Source organism: Acipenser ruthenus, chromosome 46 (genome assembly GCF_902713425.1).
Source record: "Acipenser ruthenus chromosome 46, fAciRut3.2 maternal haplotype, whole genome shotgun sequence".
Lineage (NCBI taxonomy): Eukaryota > Metazoa > Chordata > Actinopteri > Acipenseriformes > Acipenseridae > Acipenser > Acipenser ruthenus.
This window is the reverse complement of record NC_081234.1, coordinates 9941168-9964649: the sequence shown is the minus strand read 5'-3', so window position 1 is coordinate 9964649 and position 23482 is coordinate 9941168. Positions and strand designations below refer to the sequence as shown.

General features: G+C 42.6%; 1 protein-coding gene across 3 annotated transcripts in view; it reads left to right on the top strand.

Moving 5' to 3' along the window:
• LOC131720992 (uncharacterized) overlaps positions 1-11173 on the top strand; it is a 12228-nt gene extending 1055 nt beyond the window's left edge. Inside the window, exons 1-3 of one of the 3 annotated variants that reach the window (XM_059013694.1) lie at positions 555-1581; positions 3740-5264; positions 6936-11173. In XM_059013694.1, coding sequence (XP_058869677.1) covers positions 8056-9807 — 1752 coding nt within the window. In that variant the 5' untranslated portion in view covers positions 555-1581; positions 3740-5264; positions 6936-8055 and the 3' untranslated portion in view covers positions 9808-11173. Of the gene's footprint in view, positions 1-554; positions 1582-3739; positions 5265-6096; positions 6117-6935 lie in introns of those variants that run through there. The other 2 variants (XM_059013695.1, XM_059013696.1) reach the window with 2 other exon arrangements.
• The last annotated feature ends 12309 nt before the right edge of the window (positions 11174-23482 follow it).

Below are 23482 nucleotides of genomic sequence, written 5' to 3'. Positions count from 1 at the left end.
CTACATGCCCAACTGTCACAAGTTTGGCAGTGTTATGTGGGCTTGTTCTCAAACTGACTCTGCACTGAGTGTTGTGACAGGCTCCAGGTTTGCAAATCTTAATAAAGCTTGCTGTTTGAGAATCTACAGTCTCTCTTCCTTTCAATAGAATTTCCAAGACAGTTATTTCAATAAGTCAAGTGAAATCTGTTTTTTGCCAAAATTTCAAGGAATCTCCAAAAGGGTTCTTTAATTATTCAGGGGTCTAAAGGGTTAAAATATATAAAAGAAAATAAAATGTATATCCTAAAAGGTTGAAGGGCTCATAAGTGAATGGTCATGGGTCAAGAGTCAGTGGTCGGGGGGGGGGGGGGGGTGGTCTATGTCCAATGGGGAGGGGCGCGGAGGATGAAGAGAGGCAAAGACGAGCCACGCGCGTCAAAAAGTCCAGCGCGCGCTGGACTTTTTGACGCGCGTGGCTCGTCTTTGCCTCTCTTCATCCTCCGCGCCCCTCCCCATTGTCCCTCTCTGTCCCTCCCATCTCTCCACCCCCCCACTTTCCTTTCCTGGGGGGCTCCCATCTCTCTCTCTCTCTCTCTCCAACCAGCCTTCTTTCTCAGCACTTTATTTACTCACACACGTTCATCTCAGCCACTTCACTCATACCAAGCACAATCCACTAGCTCAAGCCACACAGCTCTTGCTATATAATATATAAAGAGTTCAATTGTTATTTATAACTCATATAATTAGTCCAAAGTCTATTTGTGGTTTGGTTTTATTACAGTATATTTCTATCTTAAAATGATAAAAAATATTATATTGTCACCAAAGTGGTCATTGAGGATTACATGGTTAATGTTTTATACAATTTAATTCTTTAAAATAAAAAAATATAGATCTATATATATATATTACACATAACTTTTGATTTATTCCTCACAAATCAGTAATTTTACAATTCAGGATAATTGGGATATATGCTAATTACATCATTCCAATAGCTATTTATAATTCGTATAACTGCGTAAAATTCAATTTAGGGTTATTACTCATTAATTTATATATTAAAATAAGTTCAAATATTATATTGTTACCAAAACGGCGTTTGTGGATAATATATGTTCAATGTTTTATACAATTTTAATTATTAAAAATATATATTTAATTTAAATATATGTACCTTTCCAGTTAAGTGTCACAAATTGAATTATGGGTAATATGAAAATATATGGGATATGGAGAAACCCATTGAATTATTCTGCCGTAAATACCGCAATTAACCACCAGGGGGAGATGTTCGGAAACTGCATGCAATCTTGTATTTGACCAAATGTAAACAATTATCATTTTGTCTACGAACATCCGATCCAGACGCATGATACGTCTTTGGAAAGCCACAAAACGGCTTTTTTATATAAAAAAAATAACCCCTGCATATTGAGCTACAGGGCACAGCACGAGCAGTGAAAGCAGGGTCCCCACAGACTTCTATCAGGCGCGTTCACGGTCATAACAAAGCCTACGTCAGCATGCGCGCTTCACAGAATGTCCGCCCCCATGCTTGCCTGGAGTTTCACATCGCAATAGGATTCTCCTCAGGTAAAACAAAACCGTATTGTTATTTATACCTGTTTAAGGGGCTTGTTTTTTGGCTGTACGGCTTCATCTCATCCTTTTTGTTTGTCATAATCGAAAGCGCGCCAGCCTCCGTTTTCTGTGTTTGTTTTAACCCTTTGCAGTCCATTTATTAAGTGCGCAACAGGCACGTCAGGTTTTCACACGCGCAGTTCATTTTAGACGCGCTGTTTAAAAGTATTTTTTTTCAGTCAAACGGGTTTAAATGGCCCTGCATATCAACAAAGCACTCACTAGGAATCTCCAGCCCCGCCCCACCCTTTCGTTTGCTATAGCGTTTACCTATGTAAGAAATAAATAATAATAATAATCATAATAATAATAATAATAATAATAATAATAATAGTAATAATAATAGTCGTACATACCGATCGATCATCTCTGGATCACTCGTTTTATCACCAAACTCCTCAATAATGCGATCCAAGTCATTATTTTATTACTATAACATCTGAAAAAATCTCTACAAATGTCCATGATAGTCTCTGTGCGCTGACGCACTCAGCCAGCTTGTTTACTATGAACGCCCCGTTATCTGATACCTGATACCATATATGACTATTCATGAGATACGCCTTTTTTTTTTTTTTTCTCGACTTGTTTCGGCTCCTGTCGCTCCCACTCGGCAATTGAATGGTTGTCTCGGCTTTTTCCGGAGAAAAAACGACTAAACACGCGTTTATTGCGTTGCTATAATGATGTCGGACCCAGTCCGACAAAGGACCTGTGAGGAATAATTGCAATGTCGGACCCAGTCCGACAATGGACCGCAAATTAATGTTGCTGTGTTGTTTTTTGCTATGGATGATTTATCTGATTGCCCCCGCTAATGCTTTATTGTGCACACACGAGGTTGTTGCCTCTTCATGGTTTTAATGTCACCGGGTGTGTGTTAATTTCTTTTTATTGTTGGGAGTTCGCTGCACACGAGTTCTGAAGGAGTGACGTCGCTGTTTATTATATTGTTGTTCTTGTTTCCCTGCAGCATTGATTGTTGGCCAATCTGTATCTATCATTTTGGGATCCATGGTGGTTGCATTACATTAGTCACTTAAACTGTAATTTCTGATTAGAATTCACTGTGTTGTTTATGAATTTGTGTGGAGTTTATTGTTTTAATTAATATAGTTTTCTGTTTTAACAAGATATAAACTGAAAACACACAATGTGTGGGGTTTGTCAGTGTGTGCCTCGTAATCACGTGACCCACGATTTCAGACTACAGGGGGTGCGTTCACGAGAGGCAGACTTCGCTAAGTCTGCGCAGATTCTGCAAAGATTCGGAAAATTCCTTGGCTACTTGCTCCGATTCTGTGCGGATTCTGCGCAGAATGACGGAAGGCTGCGTGTCGTGAACGCACCCGAACTCTCTCCACACACAACACACAGCGTTCTTCTGCCTGCCGTCACTCCTGCACACGTGAGGGGAATACTGAACCTGGTAACAAATTCAAATCCATGCGTTTCCAGCAGATGTGTCCGTCCTCGCCTCTTGCTTTGCTCGACTACCTCTAAGAGAAATGTGTTGGGCTTGTCTCTTCACCTCAGTGTTGCTATTGTGTTTAAATTGACACATTTTTTTCTGCACTTGTATTAAATGTCGCTTCATCTGTGAGACTGAGAAATAATTCTCAGACAATATTATGTCTGTAGACCAAGAGAAAATTCATAATACTGTTCTGTGACAATGTGAAGCACTTCCAGTGTATTTATTTATTTATTTATTTATTTATTTTTTATTGCATTTATATAGCGATTTTTGTACAAGCGTTTCACAAAGCACTGTACAGTACAGAGCACAAAAAAAGAAAAAAACACAATACATTTCTATAGCATGCCACACATACAGACCATAATAATACAAAAGCAGCAGTTTTTATGAAAGTGTGTTTTTGCTCTTGACAATACTCGCTAGATTGCTCTGATACTGTGTGTGTGTGTGTGTCAGTGTGTCAGTGTGTGTGTCTGTGTGTGTGTGTGTGTGTGTCTGTGTGTGTGTGTGTGTGTGTGTGTGTGTGTGTGTGTTCTTGTCTCTCGCCTGTCCGGTGAGGATGAAGATGTAGTTTCAGTGTTTAATGCTCATCCCCTCACTGTGTGTCTGTGTGTTCTTGTCTCTTGACAGGTCTGTGAGGATGAGAAGGTCTCCACAGTCTGGAGTCTGGTCTCTGACAGGCTCAACATACCTGTCAATCAACAGGGACTCCTCTACAAAGGCAAGGCGCTGGCAGGTAGGCTGAACAGCACAGCACAGCACAGCTCACCCCTCCTCTCACCCCTCGCCTCATCCCTCCTCTCACTCCTCGCCTCACCCCGGGTCAGTGTGGCACAGCCTGCCTGCTCTTCTGAACAAACACTTCAGCCCTGCCGACGCAGTGAGAGTCTGGAGCAGCAACACAAGGTAACCTGAACACAAACACACACACACACACAGACACACACAAACACACACACAGTGAGAGGCTGGAGCAGCTACACAAGGTAAATTGAACACAATAAACACGGCTACACACACAATCCTAGCTGCAGCAGATGTACAATGTTATACAGACACACACAGACACAGCTGTACAGTGACACCGAGACGCACACACAATCACAGCTGCAGCACACACACTCTGAAATGCAGGTGTAGAGCAGCGTGTAGTTGTGACTCTGTGTCTCTCTCCTCCCCCTCTCCTCTCCTCTCCTTACTTTGTTTAAAAGAATAGAAGCACACCCAGTGAGCAAGGCATTGAGCAGCCCCACATCCCGCTTCACAATACCGCTACATATTGACTGACTGTTCGCATTGTGTGTGTTTGGTAAGACAAACCACATTTTCTACTTCTACTTTCTACGATTGGGCAAGTCAGCGGTTGTTTGATAACAGAACATAAAACATCACAGAGTGGGTTGAACTGCATTGCTGGAAATCAAGGCCCTTTAAAATGTGTACCTTCCCAGCTCAGGTATTGCTGAGGTAAAGAGACACTTCCTACAGGAGGACAGGACGTTGTCAAGGAGGGGATGTCGTCACGTGTCCTGAGGGCTTTCTTAAAAACATTGTTTTATTATTTCTAAGCGTACGTTGTTATTGCCTTTTAGCTCTTGAGCATAATAATCTCAATCCCGTTTGAAATGACACTAAGTGCATTTGCATGGTGGCAGATGAGGGATGTCGCTTCACTCAAGGCTTGCGTACTGATGAAGATGTAGTTTCAGTGTTTAATGCTCATCCCCTCACTGTGTGTCTGTGTGTGTTCTTGTCTCTCGCCTGTCCTGTGAGGATGAAGATGTAGTTTCAGTGTTTAATGCTCATCCCCTCACTGTGTGTCTGTGTGTTCTTGTCTCTTGACAGGTCTGTGAGGATGAGAAGGTCTCCACAGTCTGGAGTCTGGTCTCTGACAGGCTCAACATACCTGTCAATCAACAGGGACTCCTCTACAAAGGCAAGGCGCTGGCAGGTAGGCTGAACAGCACAGCACAGCACAGCACAGCACAGCTCACCCCTCCTCTCACCCCTCGCCTCGCCCCTCCTCTCACCCCTCGCCTCACCCCTCCTCTCACTCCTCGCCTCACCCCGGGTCAGTGTGGCACAGCCTGCCTGCTCTTCTAAACAAACACTTCAGCCCTGCCGACGCAGTGAGAGTCTGGAGCAGCTACACAAGGTAATCTGAACACAACACACACACACACACACACACACACACACACAGTGAGAGTCTGCAGCAGCTACACAAGGTAACCTGAACACAATAAACACACACACTACTATATTTACACACACACACACACACACACACACACAGAGTGAGAGTCTGGAGCAGCTACACAAGGTAACCTGAACACAATAAACACACACACTGTTATATTTACACACACACACACACACACACACACACACACACACAGAGTGAGAGTCTGGAGCAGCTACACAAGGTAATCTGAACACAATAAACACACACACAGTGAGAGTCTGCAGCAGCTACACAAGGTAACCTGAACACAATAAACACAGACACTGCTATATACAAACACACACACACACACACACACACAGTGAGAGTCTGAAGCAGCTACACAAGGTATCCTGAACACAATAAACACACACTACTATATTTATACACACACACACACACACACAGAGTGAGAGTCTGGAGCAGCTACACAAGGTAACCTGAACACAATAAACACACACACTGCTATATACACACACACACACACAGTGAGAGTCTGCAGCAGCTACACATGGTAACCTGAACGCAATAAACACACACACTACTATATTTACACACACACACACACACACACACACACAGAGTGAGAGTCTGGAGCAGCTACACAAGGTAACCTGAACACAATAAACACACACACTGTTATATTTACACACACACAGACACACACACACACAGTGAGAGTCTGCAGCAGCTACACAAGGTAAATTGAACACAATAAACACAGACACTGCTATATTTACACACACACACACACAGAGTGAGAGTCTGGAGCAGCTACACAAGGTAAATTGAACACAATAAACACAGACACTGCTATATACACACACACACACACAGTGAGAGTCTGCAGCAGCTACACAAGGTAAATTGAACACAATAAACACAGACACTGCTATGTACACACACACACACACACACACACAGTGAGAGTCTGCAGCAGCTACACAAGGTAACCTGAACACAATAAACACACACACTACTATATTTACACACACACACACACACAGAGTGAGAGTCTGCAGCAGCTACACAAGGTAAATTGAACACAATAAACACAGACACTGCTATATACAAACGCGCGCGCACACACACACACACACACACACACACACACACACACACACAGTGAGAGTGTGGAGCAGCTACACAAGGTAACCTGAACACAATAAACACACACACTACTATATATATACACACACACACACACTGCTACAATGCACACCGGATTTAAAAGTATGTTCTGTATTACAGTGCCACATGTCGTCTCTTTTGGCAAGTGATATTTTCAAAATAATATTGAATGGCAATAAAGAGTGCTGACTGTATTTGAACCCGGAGTAACTGTTTGTTAAGGTAGTTAGTAACACTTGTGATTGTATTTAATGATTCTTTATATCCGTGATTGTCTTGATTTCAATGCAGTTAATTAACGCAGAAGTTGTTCTTCCCTGCAACTATTGTAAGGATTAATGCTGCCTCTTTCAACTTGGGGTGCATGCTATGTATTTTTTGGGGGACACTTGTGGGACAGGTAAAGTTGTATATAATGTCCAACTAGGCTGAAAGGATTTATAGATTGCTTAATTTTTTTTTTTATTTTAGGTGATGAAGTGACACTTTGAATATGGGGCCTGATGAGAGAAGTATCCTTTTCATGTGGTTTTGGTTTTGCCGTTGTGAGCAGGTATGGGAGACAGCACCGTGTCTGCATGTGAAATAACAAAGTCATCGCAGTGGAGGGACTCTCTGAAGGCTGCTGTTTGTGGATTTGTCTTGTAATGTGAGTGATCTACTGTACTGTGATGCCACTGTCTGTACGCACGCTGCACTGCAGGGGAGACACCGCTGGCATTCACAGGGCATGCTTGTTCATTTAAAGCACGCTGCACTGCAGGGGAGACACCAACCTTCTGGACAAAGCCAAAACAGATAGAGGAGTGACCAAAGTGATCCTATCATTCGGAATCAACAACAAGGACCAGAAAGTCAAAGAGACAGCTATCAAAAACCTACAAAGGATGTACAGGTCAGCAAAGACAACCTTCCCAACTGCAGAAATCAAAGTGCCACTGGTGAACTTCTCACGAGCACTAGACATGCAGGCCCAACGGAACTTGGAAGAACTAAACGGATTCATCTCAGCCAACCTACCACACATACCGCTATTACCAACTGAGAAATTTCAAGTAGGCGGAGACAACATCCACTGGACAACCAACACAGCCAAAGATATGCTCCAGCACTGGTGCCAGCATTTAAACTAGGAGACCCCACAAGCCCAAATATCTCCAGGGAGGGGGCATCCAACATAGTCAATCTATGTAAATACTTCACACCAACAGAGAGTCAAAACAGCCTTTTGAGCAAACGCCTCTCCTTCATACCCACACCGCAAACTGAAGCAAAACAGAAGCAGACACTGCGAGCAGAAACACAAGACTACCATAGGAGGCTAAAAATCACAACCTTCTTTGAAGAAGAAGGAGACTCAAATCACATACCTTTCCTACCCAAATCCAACTGGGAACCAAATAACAACCAAGTTCCCCAGGAAATCACAGAGATTATTCTTGAAGATCTAAAAACAATACACAGCCTGAACCCAGGTAACTACAGAACAGAAGACAACCTAACAGCACCAGAAAGGATTGCACTTAAGGAATTACAAAAACATACCGACATCATTTTCAAACCAGCAGACAAGGGAAGTTCAATAGTAATAATGGATAGAGAAGACTACATCTTTGAAGCCAACAGACAACTAAATAATCAAGAACACTACAGGAAATTAGATGCACCAATTTATCTTGATTCTGCTCAGGAAATTAACAGAATAATACAAACACTAACAGACCACAAAATAATTACTAGAAAACAGGCACACTATCTCAAGGGGGCAGACACACCCAGAGCACGCATTTTTTACATGCTACCAAAAATACACAAATCACCAGACACATGGACTATCCCACACACCATACCACCAGGCAGACCGATAGTATCGGATTGCAACAGTGAATCATATAGAATTGCAGAATACATAGACCACTTTTTAAACCCCCTATCCACCAAACACACTAGCTACCTTAAAGACACATATGACTTCATAGACAAAATTAAAACACTCAAACTACCAGAAACAGCTTTTCTCTTCACAATAGATATAGACAGCTTGTACACAAACATAGAGACCAACGCAGGCATTGCAGCTATCAGGAAATGTCTAAATCCGGATCCAACCAGACCAGACGAGGAACTGATCAAACTCCTGGAAATCAGCTTAAGGAAAAACGACTTTGAATTCGACAACCAATTCTACCTCCAAACCAAAGGAACAGCGATGGGGAAACGCTTTGCTCCATCATATGCTAACATCTACATGGCCGAATGGGAAGAAACAATCCTCCCCAGATGCCCACACAGACCAACTCACTATTTCAGGTACCTAGATGACATTTGTGGCACTTGGACACATAGCATGGAGGAATTTACACATTTCATCTCGTTACTTAACACACACCACCAGTCCATCAAGGTAAAATACACCACACATAACAGCAAAGTAAACTTTTTAGACACCACCACTTACAAAGGACCACATTTTTCACAAACACACCAACTAGACACAAAAGTATATTTTAAAGAAACTGACACACACACTCTACTACACAAAACCAGCTATCACCCTAAACACACGTTTAGAGGTTTAATAAAATCACAACTACTCAGATTCCACAGAATTTGCACACAACATACTGACTTCCAGGCAGCTACCAAAGTTTTATTCACAGCACTCAGACAAAGGGGGTACTCCCGTTCCTTCCTCAGAGGAATAAGGAAAACCTTCTTAGAACAAAAGCCTAGAGACAACAAAAAGATTATTCCACTCATAACTACCTACTCACATTTTAGTGTGGCAGCTAACTCACAGATAAAACAAAACCTAACCAACAAATTACAAGACACCAACCTTCTTACAGGACACAAGATCATCTCAGCCTACAGAAAAAACAAAAACTTGACCAACTATTTAGTGTCCAGTAAACTGCCTTCACTTAATCGCAAACCAACAAAAGCATCACGACACTTCAAGCAACTTTCCTCCCTCCGGAGCCAATCCACAGGCATCACATACAACATTCCACAAACCTTTACACAAAACAGCAGGAACTGCATCTACGCAATACAATGCGATACATGCAAAACCATTTACATTGGAGAAACAGGCAACACTATCCGAGTAAGACTAACACAACACATCTATAATATCAAACACAAAAAAGAATCACAAACACCTCTAGTAGCACACTTTCTACAACACAACTTGGAATCTCTGAAAATTACAGGGCTGGAGAGGAACCAGAACTGGACAATCGGAGAAAGGAAATGGAGAGAAAAAGACTGGATCAACAAACTACAAACAACTTTCCCGCTAGGCCTGAACATTAGAAACTCCACGATAGACCTACACTAGAAAAGGAGCTCCAAAACAAAAAAAACAAAGAAAGAAATCCAAAAAGATCCAGATGGCCAGTGCATCTTTCTTTCCCTGAAAAACCAACCAAGTGTGGAGTTCTCAGGGAAACAAAGTTCCTACCTCAACCTAACCCTAACCCTAACCCTAACCCTAACCCTAACCCTAACCCTAACCCTAACCCTAACCTAGAGTCACACTTTTGATGGGCCACAGCTGGAGCTGCGTGCCTGCAACGGAGAGTGGGAGAGCTGGAGAGTGGGAGATCTTGGGAGTGGGACTGCACTTGCATCCCAGCCGGATGCTGGGCTTTGGGATGCTCCATCCTTTTCACCAGCCATGGATGCGGCCACGGCAGGGGAATGGATGCCTGGGACGCAAGCCCAGTGCGGGGAGCTGCACGGCGGTTAGCCGGGGCCCCGCGTCCCGGGTGAACAGCGATTAATTAATTAATTAAATGCACGTCCCCCCCCGGGTGCACGAGTGTTATGAGGCCGGGTTGCAGTTCCGCAAGCTCGGGCTGAACACTTGCTCGTCCCCCGCGGGAGCACGGGTGTGTCACAAAGACGGCCGGAGTGGGTGGCGTCAGACCAGATGGAGGAAATAAATAAACAGAGAGATGTGGTTTGGTATAAACTGGGCGCGTGATCGCGCTCAGCATTTAATAAACAGAAAATAAAAGGTTTGAACAGACAAAAACACGGGACACGGCACTTGTAGCCAAAAGAAACATATAAACAAAACGGACTAAACACTAAACAGACGGTGCAGGACAGACAGACGAACACGGTGAGTACAAACAAAACACTTAACTATTCTTCTATAATTACGCTTTTAACTCTCCTTCTCTCTCACCCGTTCTCCACTCTCTGAACACCTAACCCCCAGTGAGTGAAAATGTGTCTCTATATATACTGTTGTGCTGGGATTCAATTACTAATTAATTATTCACTTGAATCCCAGCACGTGAATTAATTCTGTGCAACCCCGTGCTCGCATATTATATTTTAAATGCACGTGCGTGATGTGCAATCCCGTGCCTAAATACAAATCTACACTTTTTAAATATACGTGAAACACAGACCCGTTTATATCCCGTGTACCAATCTATACACCAACATTAACATACGCACGCATACAACACATAACACAAATGCACACAGGGGTGGGGCGCTTTGCCACAGGGTGTTATGAGGTCGGGCTGGAGTTCCGCGAGCTCGGCTGAACACCTGCACAAGCGCTGCGGAGACCCGTTAGAAGCAGCCCCGGAGGCCAGCGAAAATAGCCGAGAGTTAAGCCCCCTCCCCGCCGTGGCTTCGGCCGCCTTCCGCCGCGTCACGTCAGACGGAACTCTGGTCATGTGATTTGCGACATGACCAGAGTCCCGTCCGTCTTGAAGCGGCAAGAGGCTGCCGAAGCCACGCTAGGGATGGGGCTTAACTCTCGGCTATTTTCAAACTCGACGGGAAGGCAGCAGGAGGCTCCATTCACGGCTAACTCCCCGCGATCCCCGCTGACCGATCGGAGCCGGTTTAGCGCTCCAGGCAGTCGAATATTTTAGCGCCTCAGCAGCGGGGGCGACGACCTCTAACATTCCCGGGGGAGCTGCCTGAGTGTAAGGCCGGGACCCGTCTGCTGGGGGAAAAAAATACCTGCACGTCCCCCCCGGGTGCACGGGTGTTATGAGGCCGGGCTGCAGTTCCGCGAGCTCGGGCTGAACACTTGCTCGTCCCCCCACTTGGGAGTGGGACTGCACTTGCATCCCAGCCGGATGCTGGGCTTTGGGATGCTCCATCCTTTTCACCAGCCATGGATGCGGCCAGGGCAGGGGAATGGATGCCTGGGACACAAGCCCAGTGCGGGGAGCTGCACGGCGGTTAGCCGGGGCCCCGAGTCCCGGGTGAATAGCGATTAATTAATTAAATGCACGTCCCCTGTTCCCCCGGGTGCACGAGTGTTATGAGGCCGGGTTGGAGTTCCGCGAGCTCGGGCTGAACACCTGCACGTCCCCCCCGGGTGCACGAGTGTTATGAGGCCGGGTTGGAGTTCCGCGAGCTCGGGCTGAACACCTGCACGTCCCCCCCGGGTGCACGAGTGTTATGAGGCCGGGTTGGAGTTCCGCGAGCTCGGGCTGAACACCTGCACGTCCCCCCCGGGAGCAGGGGTGTTATGAGGCCGGGTTGCAGTTCCGCGAGCTCGGGGGAACACCTGCACAAGCGCTGCGGAGGCCCCCCTGTCCTTAACCCTTTCAGACCTGGTGTCCATTTCAATGTACATCACCTGTTTGAGCGTTTTTCAATAGTTCTAAAAACACCTTTCCTGCAGAAATATGATTTTTTTAGCAATTCAAATAAGAGTAACAGCATTTGCGTTGGGTTCCCCGATGTCATAAATATTTTCCACCAGTAGATGGCAGCAGCCCCTAAGAAGTGGAGTCGACAACCATTCAAATTCTTGAAAAAGTACATTTGGAAGAGTTTTGAAGCCATGCAACCAGGTAGAAACACCATTTCAAGGGCTGTAGTATCAGACTAACAGCCTGTAACTGAGCCCAGTGTTTTTAGAGCGATTCCTGCAAAATTCAGCTTTTTTGCCATTCAACTAAGGCGACCGCTGCTTTAAGCCTATGGGGCATTTGGAACAGCTTTGGCAGGCTCTCAAAGAATCAGCGAATGTGGTAGGTGGCTGAAAATTGCTACAGAGTACCTGTAGGACATGCAGATAATTGGTTGAAAAGCACAGGTTGCTGGGCCTTTCGGTTCCGACGCTGCCCCTGTCCTTAAATGCCACTTCTAAGTGCATTGCAGGCCCCTTGAAAAAGTACATTTGGAAGAGTTTTGAAGCCATGCAACCAGGTAGAAACACCATTTCAAGGGCTGTAGTATCAGACTAACAGCCTGTAACTGAGCCCAGTGTTTTTAGAGCGATTCCTGCAAAATTCAGCTTTTTTGCCATTCAACTAAGGCGACCGCTGCTTTAAGCCTATGGGGCATTTGGAACAATTTTGGCAGGCTCTCAAAGAATCAGCGAATGTGATAGGTGGCTGAAAATTGCTACAGAGTACCTGTATTATATGCAGATAATAAATGTAGAAGCACAGGTTTATGGTGCTTTTGGTTGAAATGCAGCAGCTTGCCTTAGATTGACTCATACCGAGAGATTGCAGCATATTTGATAAGAACCTTTTTAAGTGTTTCTCGGCTGTGCGACCAGATAGAAGCTCCATTTAAATGGCTGTAGTATCAGAGAATTAGTCTCTAACAGTATTCAGTGGACTTGTAATGAATCCTGCAAAAACTGATTTATAAGAAAAAAAAAAAGATTACTGGCAGATGCAAATTCACTTCTTTTTTTTATTTCTCTGGAACAGTAAGTGCAAAACAGAGTTTTTATTCAAAAAAAGCAATTGTGTTTTGTGGATTTCAATGTTATCCTATGGGGTTTTGTAAAGTTGCGGTTTGGTGCAAAATTCTTATTTTCCCTATAAATACGAAACGCCAGGTGCTATCGTTTCAGGTAGGGCATTGTTATACAGATAAGGGTGTAATCTACACAACGAGACTGTTCCTGGGTTGTAATTCCACACCTGCACTAAATGGCAAGTGTTATTGTGTCTGTTTTTACGTTTGTGGTGAAAACGCCTATACGTTTCAATGGGAATCACATTAAAATTAATACTTCAATAACCCCTGGTGCTACCACCTCATACAAGGTATCGTTGGATAGGTATGATTGCAAGCTACAAAACAACACCGCACTCGAGTTTTTATTCGACTGCTACACTAAATAACGACCTTAAATATGTTTTGTTTACATTTGGCGAAAAAACGGCCCGTTCGTTTCCATGGGAGTTTTTTTTTTTTTTTAATTAATATTTAAATAACCACAGGTGGTATCAATTGAATCAAGGTATGCCTGGAAAGGTATTACTGCAAGCTACAAAACAAGACCTTTAGCACGGAAACGAGTGTGACCCTAACCCTAAACCCTGACCCTGACCTTAACCCTGACCCTGACCCTAACCCTAAAAGATGCATGTGATTGAAACACTTACTCAAATTAAAAAAGATACAGCTCATCGAGTGCACATTGTGTTACCCAGTGAAGTGTTAAAAGCTGCCTTTTCTAAATTTCTTGAAATAATTATAGCATGAAGCACTAGAGAAATGGTGAACCACTTAAATCATACAAATTGTAGCCACTGATCGACCTCTCTTGAATACTCTTGTGACATTATTCTTTATTATGCAACAGCCTTTCTTCTTTACATCACCTTTGATTTCAAGCTGATAAAGCCCATTTGTGTGTATAAAAAATAAATATTTAATTGCTCATACTGTGTACAGAGCAAAAGAGCTGGAAAGCATACACATTGTGAACCTGTTTTTAAATTTTCATGTCGACTGACTTTCAAACAATTTTGAAAGTATTTTCACTAAAAAAATTGCTGTGCAATGTCATTTGGAAAGCCGAGTTATTCCATGTTCCAGATTCATTATTATTGACTCTGCCTGCTGTTTGATCTCTGTTGAGTTTACAAAGATGTCACAGATGGCTGCTCTCTGGTTGTGACTATTATAGCTACAGTGGCTTGTGGGATGGAAATAGGAAACAAGGATCTGACTGTGATCAGAAAGGCAAACCGCAATCACAGTGCAGAGGCTGTGGACACAATTCATTGCTGAACTTGTATACAGTATGATGCACCTAAACTTTTACAGTATGATATTGTTTGATATTGTGGCTCTGTGTGTCTCCCCTCACAATGTAAACAATAACTCATATTAACCCATATAGTATGACAGATATTAAGTTGTCTTCATATACTCCATAGATTATCATATAATTGCTTATATGATTTGGTGCTTGGACTGTGGTTTAGCCCACAGAGATTCAATCTTCCAAATTTCACCCATTTAAATGCAAAGACAGATACAATGTGAAATAAACAGAACAGTAACATTTTAAAAATAGATATATTTAAAGACAATATTTGTGCACATCAATAACTACAATAACGTAACCTTTACACATTGTAATCTATGAGGAATTCTTAATTTGCTTAATAAGGAAAAGGTAGTATTTAGTTATTAGATCATTGCCAAAAAACAAAAAAGTGATTCAACTAATTGTGCATTTGGGACATCTTTCTAAATGATGAATGTGTTCATTGCCATGCAAGACTTAGCTGGAAAAGCTAAATCCAAACCAACATCTGGCAATTAGCTTTGCAGTCCTGCTGGGCCTACCTCCAAGTGCCTTTCAACACAGCATGGAAGGAAGCTGAAATACTCCTGCATCCCTGCTGGACACTTGTAAAGCTTTGTTCAACAGCAAACACAAAAGATGCATTCTGGAAAAAAATAAGAATAAAACAGACCAGGTCATGTTGCCAAACCAATTTAAGGAAGCAATCAAGATTTCCATTACATGAGAGTAGATGTTAAAACATCATGCTGTTGAACTTTCTCTTTACTGACTCCTCCACCTCCCTTTGCAAAGGGAAACTGTTTTTATTGTATAATTAAACAATTTCTATTTCCAATTAAATGGTGCGACAGTTGACAATTCAGAACTGGGTACTCTTTCTGTGGATTAGTGTCTAATCCGGGTCTGTGAAACCATTCATAAATTACACTTTATGATCACAGATATTTCCGTAGTAAAGTAGTTACCTGAAAGAGTTGGTCCCCACTCATCTCCTGGCAAGATGTTTGATTGGTAAGTATGGGTGGTAATGTGGTCAGTGAAAGCAGACAAATACTAAACTAAAGAGACAGTTGAATGCTGGATAATAATTACCTGGATCCTTAAACTTAAGGACCAGTGTTATCTTACAGTTAGAGATCCAGGAGAGTAGCAGTATGCTTTTATTTTATTGCTTGCAAGCACAGCTTTGGAGCAAGGAACAAGAACATACTAAACAGAGCCATTTCCAAATGCACTGCTTTGTTCACATCACTCCTCATTAATGCCCACTGAGAAGGCCATTACAGACATGTTGCTTAATTTTAATTAAAATTGCCTTGATAAGCCACAGAATGGTCCTTTTGGAAGCAAAACTAAAGACCATTAAAGCATCAAAGAACACAAGCATTTATCTGTAATGTGGTTTGCCTAGTGAGGAGACAGAGAATTCAGAATAGATGAAGTGATGAAGAGAGAGATTAGGGTAGACCTGCCATCCCAGTTCACAGCAGTACTGGAGGAGTGGGTTAGGATTGTGGGTAGACCTGCCACCCCAGTTCAGAAATAAGCAATGTCAGGTAATTTGCAACATAAGAGTTTATGATTGGAATGAAGCCATTTATGTCAGGAGCTGGCCATTTGGTGAATTAGGCTGTTAATAATGTGAGCTGTGACTGGCAGTGGGTACCTCACCATGCAGAGTTATAGCTGCCCAGGCACCTGGGGAAAACTCAGGCTGCCAAGTCTGATCAATTATACCAACCCTCTAACTAACTGCTGGCTTCAGTCCTAATTTATCTTGAACAACTCTTACCTTCTCCCTCTCTTACACTGTTTCCTTTCCCTCCTCTCTGTCTGTCTATCTATGTGTATATCTGTTTATCATCAGCTCATTTATCAAAAACATATACAATATGAATATGTGTCCTGCATTTCATATTTTTACCACATTGAATCCTGTCCTCTAAAACAAGCTAGCATGGACCAACACAGGCCATGCTCACACTTCACATGAAGCAATCTCCCAGCCATTTGGAGGCTGCCACTGACCACACATCTGGCTCTCCCACCACTGGAGGAATAGAGATGGCAGATGATGAATAACACTGTGCAGCCGCTCTTTAAACCACAGAGCCTGTTACCCGAACATGCAGGGAGTTAATGGATGTGCAGTGACTTGCTGGAGCTGGATGTAGAGATGCCGGTTGTCTTCACTCAGGTATTAGCCTTTTGGCTATATTAACTAGCCATGTATAATTATACTTTACTGTGGCTTTGAGTTCACCTCCTCATCACTTCTTCTGCCTTATGTGGGATGGCAATTGAACTGTATCCATGCCTAGTGTTTAGCTGGGAAGTTTTGCATGCAATCCAGAAAGATAGCAAACTGTATGCCTAAATGTGGTAATGTATCAGCATTGAAACAAAGGAATCTTTGTCTTAATAAATTCCATTAGTGCATTGAGTTGCCATGACTGGATTACTGTGCTGGTGTGACTATGGCCCAGCAGGCCTGCACTGAATCAGTGAGAGAGTCAGAGACGGCATTGCAATGCCAGATGTGTCCTGAGGTTAATTGGACATTGTTTGCAAGCTGAATGATTTTGCTCTTCAATGTTTAATTAGGGTAATTAGCATTAGTGATTAGAGCCAGGCTGTGTTTATAAACTATGACAGGGGGCTGGGGTGGCAGCGATTCTGAGCTAATTAAAGAGGAAGCTAATAGTGCAGATCCCTGGCAATCCGGCAGATAAATCCAGTCAGTCAGTCATCCACAGTAATTCCTATATCAAGAGCTATGTAAACCCCATCTATCTGAACATTCTGATATGTTCAGATAGAAAACACCACCTACAATATGACTACAACCCCATCTATCTGAACATTCTGATATGTTCTGATATGAGAACACCACCTACAATATGACTAAAGTATTCTTTTAGAAAACCATCAGAATTATGTGTGAAATATGTGTAAATGTATACATGTGTGAAGACTCTGAATATGAGATTTTTAATAAGACTCCACAGAGGAGGAACACTCGAAAGGATTAGCACTGTAATGTAAGTTATGATAGAGCTTTTGATGCTTTGCTTGTGCTTGTAAATTACACAAATTACACACGCTTCAAGTTGCCTTGGCAATGAGCTATTAAAAACATCATCTGATCGGCAGGTAATGTGAAATTTGACCTGCAGATGGTGTTGTGTTGAAAGAGCAGACTTTCAGCTTTCAGGGGATGAATAACTTGAGGTGGTACGTGGCTTTGAATGAACACCTGCTTCAGTTTAAATTAGGCATATTTAAAAGAGTTCACACTTGACTGAAATGTGTATGTGTTATAAAAACACTTAAAAATAAAGATTTTAAAGCTGTTTAACATAAATAACTGTTACCAAGTTATAGTTTAGACTTCAAACTATCAAAATAACACAAAAACCAAAAATTGTTCAGGGAAGCCATTTTTTCTATTTTCGCCTCTGTAGTAAAAAGAATGTTGGTGACATGCGACTGATTTTGTGGGAGCAGGTCACACATGATAAATGGTGGTATCCATCCTGCTTTGATTGTAATGTTCCAGTATATCAATTCTCAAAGCTGTTTACTCTAAATCGTCATTAGCACAATTATTTATTTCTGGTTTATTATCTTTATTGGGAGTTTTTTTTCCTTTCTAGAAACATATGCAATTGCATATATATATATATATATATATATATATATATATATATATATATATATATATATATATATAGCATTTAAAATGTGTGTAATACAGGAATAGAAAGTTATTAATTAATTTAATCACGGCATCTTAGAAGGCTGACTATTTTAAGACTGATGATACTTGGCAGACACTTCTGCCCCTTGTGCTATTGATCTGTGTTCACAGGTGGCTGCGGAATCTGCAGGTGGAAAAGACTTTCAGCTTCTCTTGTGTTAATTAATTAGCTCTTGCTATCTTGGCTGGCCAGAGTGCAAGATACCTGGATTTCCAAAGCCAGGCAGGGTGAGATGGCTGCAGCTCCCCCAAACATCTCTTTGTGCTCATCCACCGGCCTGCCCATCACTGTTTGTCTATGCCTCTCTACAAGTCTCTATGTACCCCGAAGTCTGACAGTTTTCTGTAAAAGCTTAGAGATTGTTAGTTCTCCATGTATCCAGTAGGTGGTGATAGAGGCACATACATGCATTCATTGGGAACATTGAAAGATGTGCTGCAATCAAAATAACAGCAAAATGCAGATCTCACTGCAGATCTCTCTCTCTCTCTCTCTCTCTCTCTCTCTCTCTCTCTCTCTCTCTCTCTCTCTCTCTCTCTCTCTCTCTCTCTCTCTCTCTCTCTCTCTCTCTCTCTCTCTCTCGCACACACACCAAAGAATTTCCCCTAAAAGAAATTGCAGTGGGTCTCCAATCCCTGGCCACCTAATGAGGCGATACCAGAGCTGGCAGTTTGTAAATGGATTTTCAAGGAAATTTACCATCAAAGTATGCAAGATATTGGCAAATATCTGACAGGAACAACAGACTTACACTTTGTGCATTAAAAAAAACACTCCCTTTCTTTCACTGATGATCACAATGCAGCTAGCTAATACATAGGCATGGACTAAATAGTGAAATTATTCATTTATCTGTGCCTCTACCTTTCTTCCACTGCTGAGCATGAGACAGCTAGCTAGTACACTTTTTTACATTTATTTTACATTTAAGCAACAGATCCGTAGGAAGAGGGCTTCTCCGTTCTGTAAGGCCTGCCTTGTGCAGTTAAATGTCCTGACACAGGGTTCTATTGCCATAAGAAAATGGTGGCGTAGTTTTATTTTACACTTAAGGTTTTTTTCTGTTTGTTTTTTCCTGATTTTATGGCGCATTAGTTGATAATGAATTAAATGTTTTTCTAAATAGTCTGTGAGTAATGCTGTTTGATCAGAATTCTATATATGATCTGTTGCCTTCAGGCTTCAATATATATATATATATATATATATATATATATATATATATATATATATATATATATATATATAGTGCATTTTTAATGCCAATAAAAGTGGCTGGATTGACAGGGCTGGAAGCTGTGAGCTTTTGAATTGCAAACGAACAGAATGCAACCTGTCTCCCATAATGAGCCATGACAGAGTCTATGAGCTGAGACAGACTTCGTATCTGTCCTCCACTGAACATGAAAGCAAAATTGATACTGCATCAAATTGTCAGTTTTAGGTACTGGGATGAGTTCCTCCACACATGTATTTTTTGGTACTTTATTAGTGCTGCTATCTTCTCTGTCCCATTAACAGTGCTAGCCATGAACACTGCGTCATCTTAAAATTCTCTGCTAAAACCATTAGCTCATGAACTGGCTAAACTGATTCCAAATGTCTAAGATTTATTGAAGTACTCATTGTGAAAAGTAATGGATCTATTCCACATGACAAACTCAAAACCGCTAGAGATTCCAGCATTGTAAACAGATTACTTTTCTGAATATCCATCTTATTGCTTGGCCTTGATGGGCAGGGCTCATGTGCAGTTTGTGATGCCAGACACAAACCGGAGTCTCTCACAGCTGTATTCATACAAGGTGCTTTTGTAAGAATTCAGTCACATTTGGATGATAAAACGTAAATATGTTTTGCTTGAAAATGACTAGACAGGGGCTCCCGAGTGGAGTATCCAGTAAAGGTGCGATATTGGAGATCACCAGTTCCAATCCAGGCTCTGTCATTGCCGACCGTGACTGGGGTTTCCTAGGGGGCGGCGCACAATTGGCCGAGCGCCGCCCGCATAGGGAGGGCTTAGGTCAGCAGGGGAATCCATGGTTCACCGCACACCAGTGACCCCTGTGGCTGACAGGGCTGATAGGGCGTCTGCAGTGGAGCCATTCGGATCAGTGTTATCTTCCGGCACTATAGGTCTGGTGGATTCACTGTGGATCCGCAGTGCAAAAAAAGACGGCTTGGCAGGGACACGTTTCAGAGGACGCATATGTCAGCCGCCGGGGGGTTGCAGCGGTGAACCGGGATTAAGAATAACACAATTGGCAATTCTAATTTGGGGAGAAAAATTGGGTAAAAATCATTGGCAATGACTACATTTAAAAAAAAAAGACTAGACAGTGTTAACTATAGGTCTACCACTGTGTATCAGTTTCACCATAGCTTTGAATCCGACAGTGTCTCACACACACCAGCAGTGCATGCAAATTTAGGTTAGATTTATCGCAAGCCTGTGTAAAAACAAACATCAACCAGTAAAACTGTCTCTTGTCGGTTGGATCCATTAAAGAGATGAATAAAGTGCACCTAGGGAATGGTGAAGCAAGAAAAGCGAGCTCCTCAAATGCAACATATCCAGCTGAGTACAGTTAACCTGTATTGCAAAGCCAAGATCATCTGAAAATCTGGAAGGGAAAATAGATTAGCTGTCAATGTCTCAGTGCATCTCTGTGGCTCTATCCTGTTAATATCCTCAGAACAAACACTTAATCAAAGCTGGCATTCTGCCCGTGCAGTAACACAAGAGTACAGTTTGAGCAGACTTCACTTTCAGGAATATGTCTGCAGGGTGGTTCTCAGGCTCAGCTGGGTCCCTGAGCCGACCAGCAGCAGTTTCCTAGCAAACTTTTACAAAGACTTAAATTTACTGCATGCTGCAAACTAAAATATAAAGAAAAAAGACAGAATACTGTCTGCTCATGAATCCATTTTCGCTGGACTGATACAAAGATAGACAGATACACAGAGGAAGAAAGATATAGTTGGACGGACAGACAGATGGACAAGTGGGAAGACAGGAAGGTTAATAGATGTCGTTCATTAATAGATGTATTAATGAACGGCCAACACTGCAAGACACCCCCTCCTTCGCTCATCCCTGCTATTGTGTTTATTGCTGACTTTGATTTTCTTCTTGTTGTTCCAGCAGCTGCTGTGTTTTAACAACTGCATTAATCCCACCTCGAGGACACTCAGTCACTGTGAAGCTATTGTTTGTTGCCATGGTGCTCGTGGGGGGTGGGGGGGCTCTATAATTGGGCCTCCTGGTCCGATATACTTTACTCTTAAATTATCTTCCAATCACCTGTAAAACTGCAGAGCTGCTGCTGCTCTTATCCAGGTCAGTAAGGGGACACAGAAGGGATGTTTTGGTCAAATACTAATGGCTTACCACTGCAGCCTAGACCGGTATGACCAAAACATGTAGTACATTGTATTTGTCATATGTGCCTGTCACACGGCTGGCTGAGTGGTGACGTCAGAACCAGGAAATGAATACACAGACACAGGACAGATGAGGTGAAATGATGAAAGCGCTGTTGTGCGGTTTATTACAAAATAAAAAGTTTAAACAGAAAACAGGACACAGCACTTGAGGCCAAAGTAAATAGACAAACAAAACAAACTAACATTAACAAACAGGGACGAACAAACACGGTGAGTACAAACAAACAAGTATCGTGCTGGTCCTACCAGCACGCGATAGCAATTGTTATAAATATTTATCTTTAACTTTATTTCTTCTCCTCTCTCTCTCCCCCGTTCACTACTCACTGAACACCCAACCCCGAGTGAGTGAAACGTGCACCTATATATACTGTTGTGCTGGGATTCAATTACTAATTAATTATTCACTTGAATCCCAGCATGTGAATTAATTATGTGCAACCTCGTGCTCACATATTACATACTTTAAATGCACGTGAAGTGATGTGCAATCCCGTGCCTAAATACAATTATACATTTTAAATCACACGTGAAACACAGACCCATTTATATCCCGTGTACCAATGCCTATACACCAACATTAACACACCACACGCAACATACAACACAGAAATGCACACAGGGGCGGAGCACATTGCCACAGTGCCCTATTCCACATTGTGACAGGGAGTGTGAGGATTTGAGCTGCAAATCTCCCTCCCGACCCAAGAGGGCGCTAAGCAGAGGTACTTTCATGCCTGTTCAGAGACAGGCCGGCTTGGAGAGAGGGGCGGAAAAGGAAGTCGGCCATCTTGGTGCAGGGTGGAATGACCATATTAGGGGACAAGATTACTGTGATCAGCTGTGCTGCATTAGACAACTGGCAGGTGTGCTGAGTCGCGCTGATCATGAGGTGGAGTCTCCTAGTATATAAGGGCTGTCATTCTGTAAGTGTGGGGCCATGTGTTCCACCTCCACACCCACTGCACAGTCACACACATAAACACAGATATTTAGATACTGTTGAACCGGCTTCACCTGCAAGCACACCAGCTTACATTGTGATCTCAGCAGATCTCAGAAGATGAACATGGTTGGGTTCAATAATAATTTGGACGTCTCAGTCCAGCTTCTGGGAGAGCTGTGGAACTCTGCAATATCCCAGCATGGTGTTTGCAGACATGCAGGTGGCACTGTGCTGCTGGGAGAGCTGTGGAACTCTGCAATATCCCAGCATGGTGTTTGCAGACATGCAGGTGGCACTGTGCTGCTGGGAGAGCTGTGGAACTCTGCAATATCCCAGCATGGTGTTTGCAGACATGCAGGTGGCACTGTGCTGCTGGGAGAGCTGTGGAACTCTGCAATATCCCAGCATGGTGTTTGCAGACATGCAGGTGGCACTGTGCTGCTGGGAGAGCTGTGGAACTCTGCAATATATTTTTCCTTCAATGAAAATATTGCGTTTGCAAGTGCCAATTTATTTGAAATATAATGAGATATTTTTAATTAGTTTAGCATCCCATGATTGTGTTCTTAATCATTTATGTTTTTATTGGTAATTGCAAACTCACGGTTTCAGCAGGGAATATATTCCCGACGCGCACCCCTAATGCACTGGCCTCATTAATGAAACCTTGCTCGGTATTCCTGTTACTAGATTATAATGGTAAGCATAAATATACAGGCAACATGGACTCAATAAATATGTAAAAAATTAAACATGAGGAGATAGCCTTACAGATTTAACATCACAAACTTGAATAAGGAGACTTGACAGT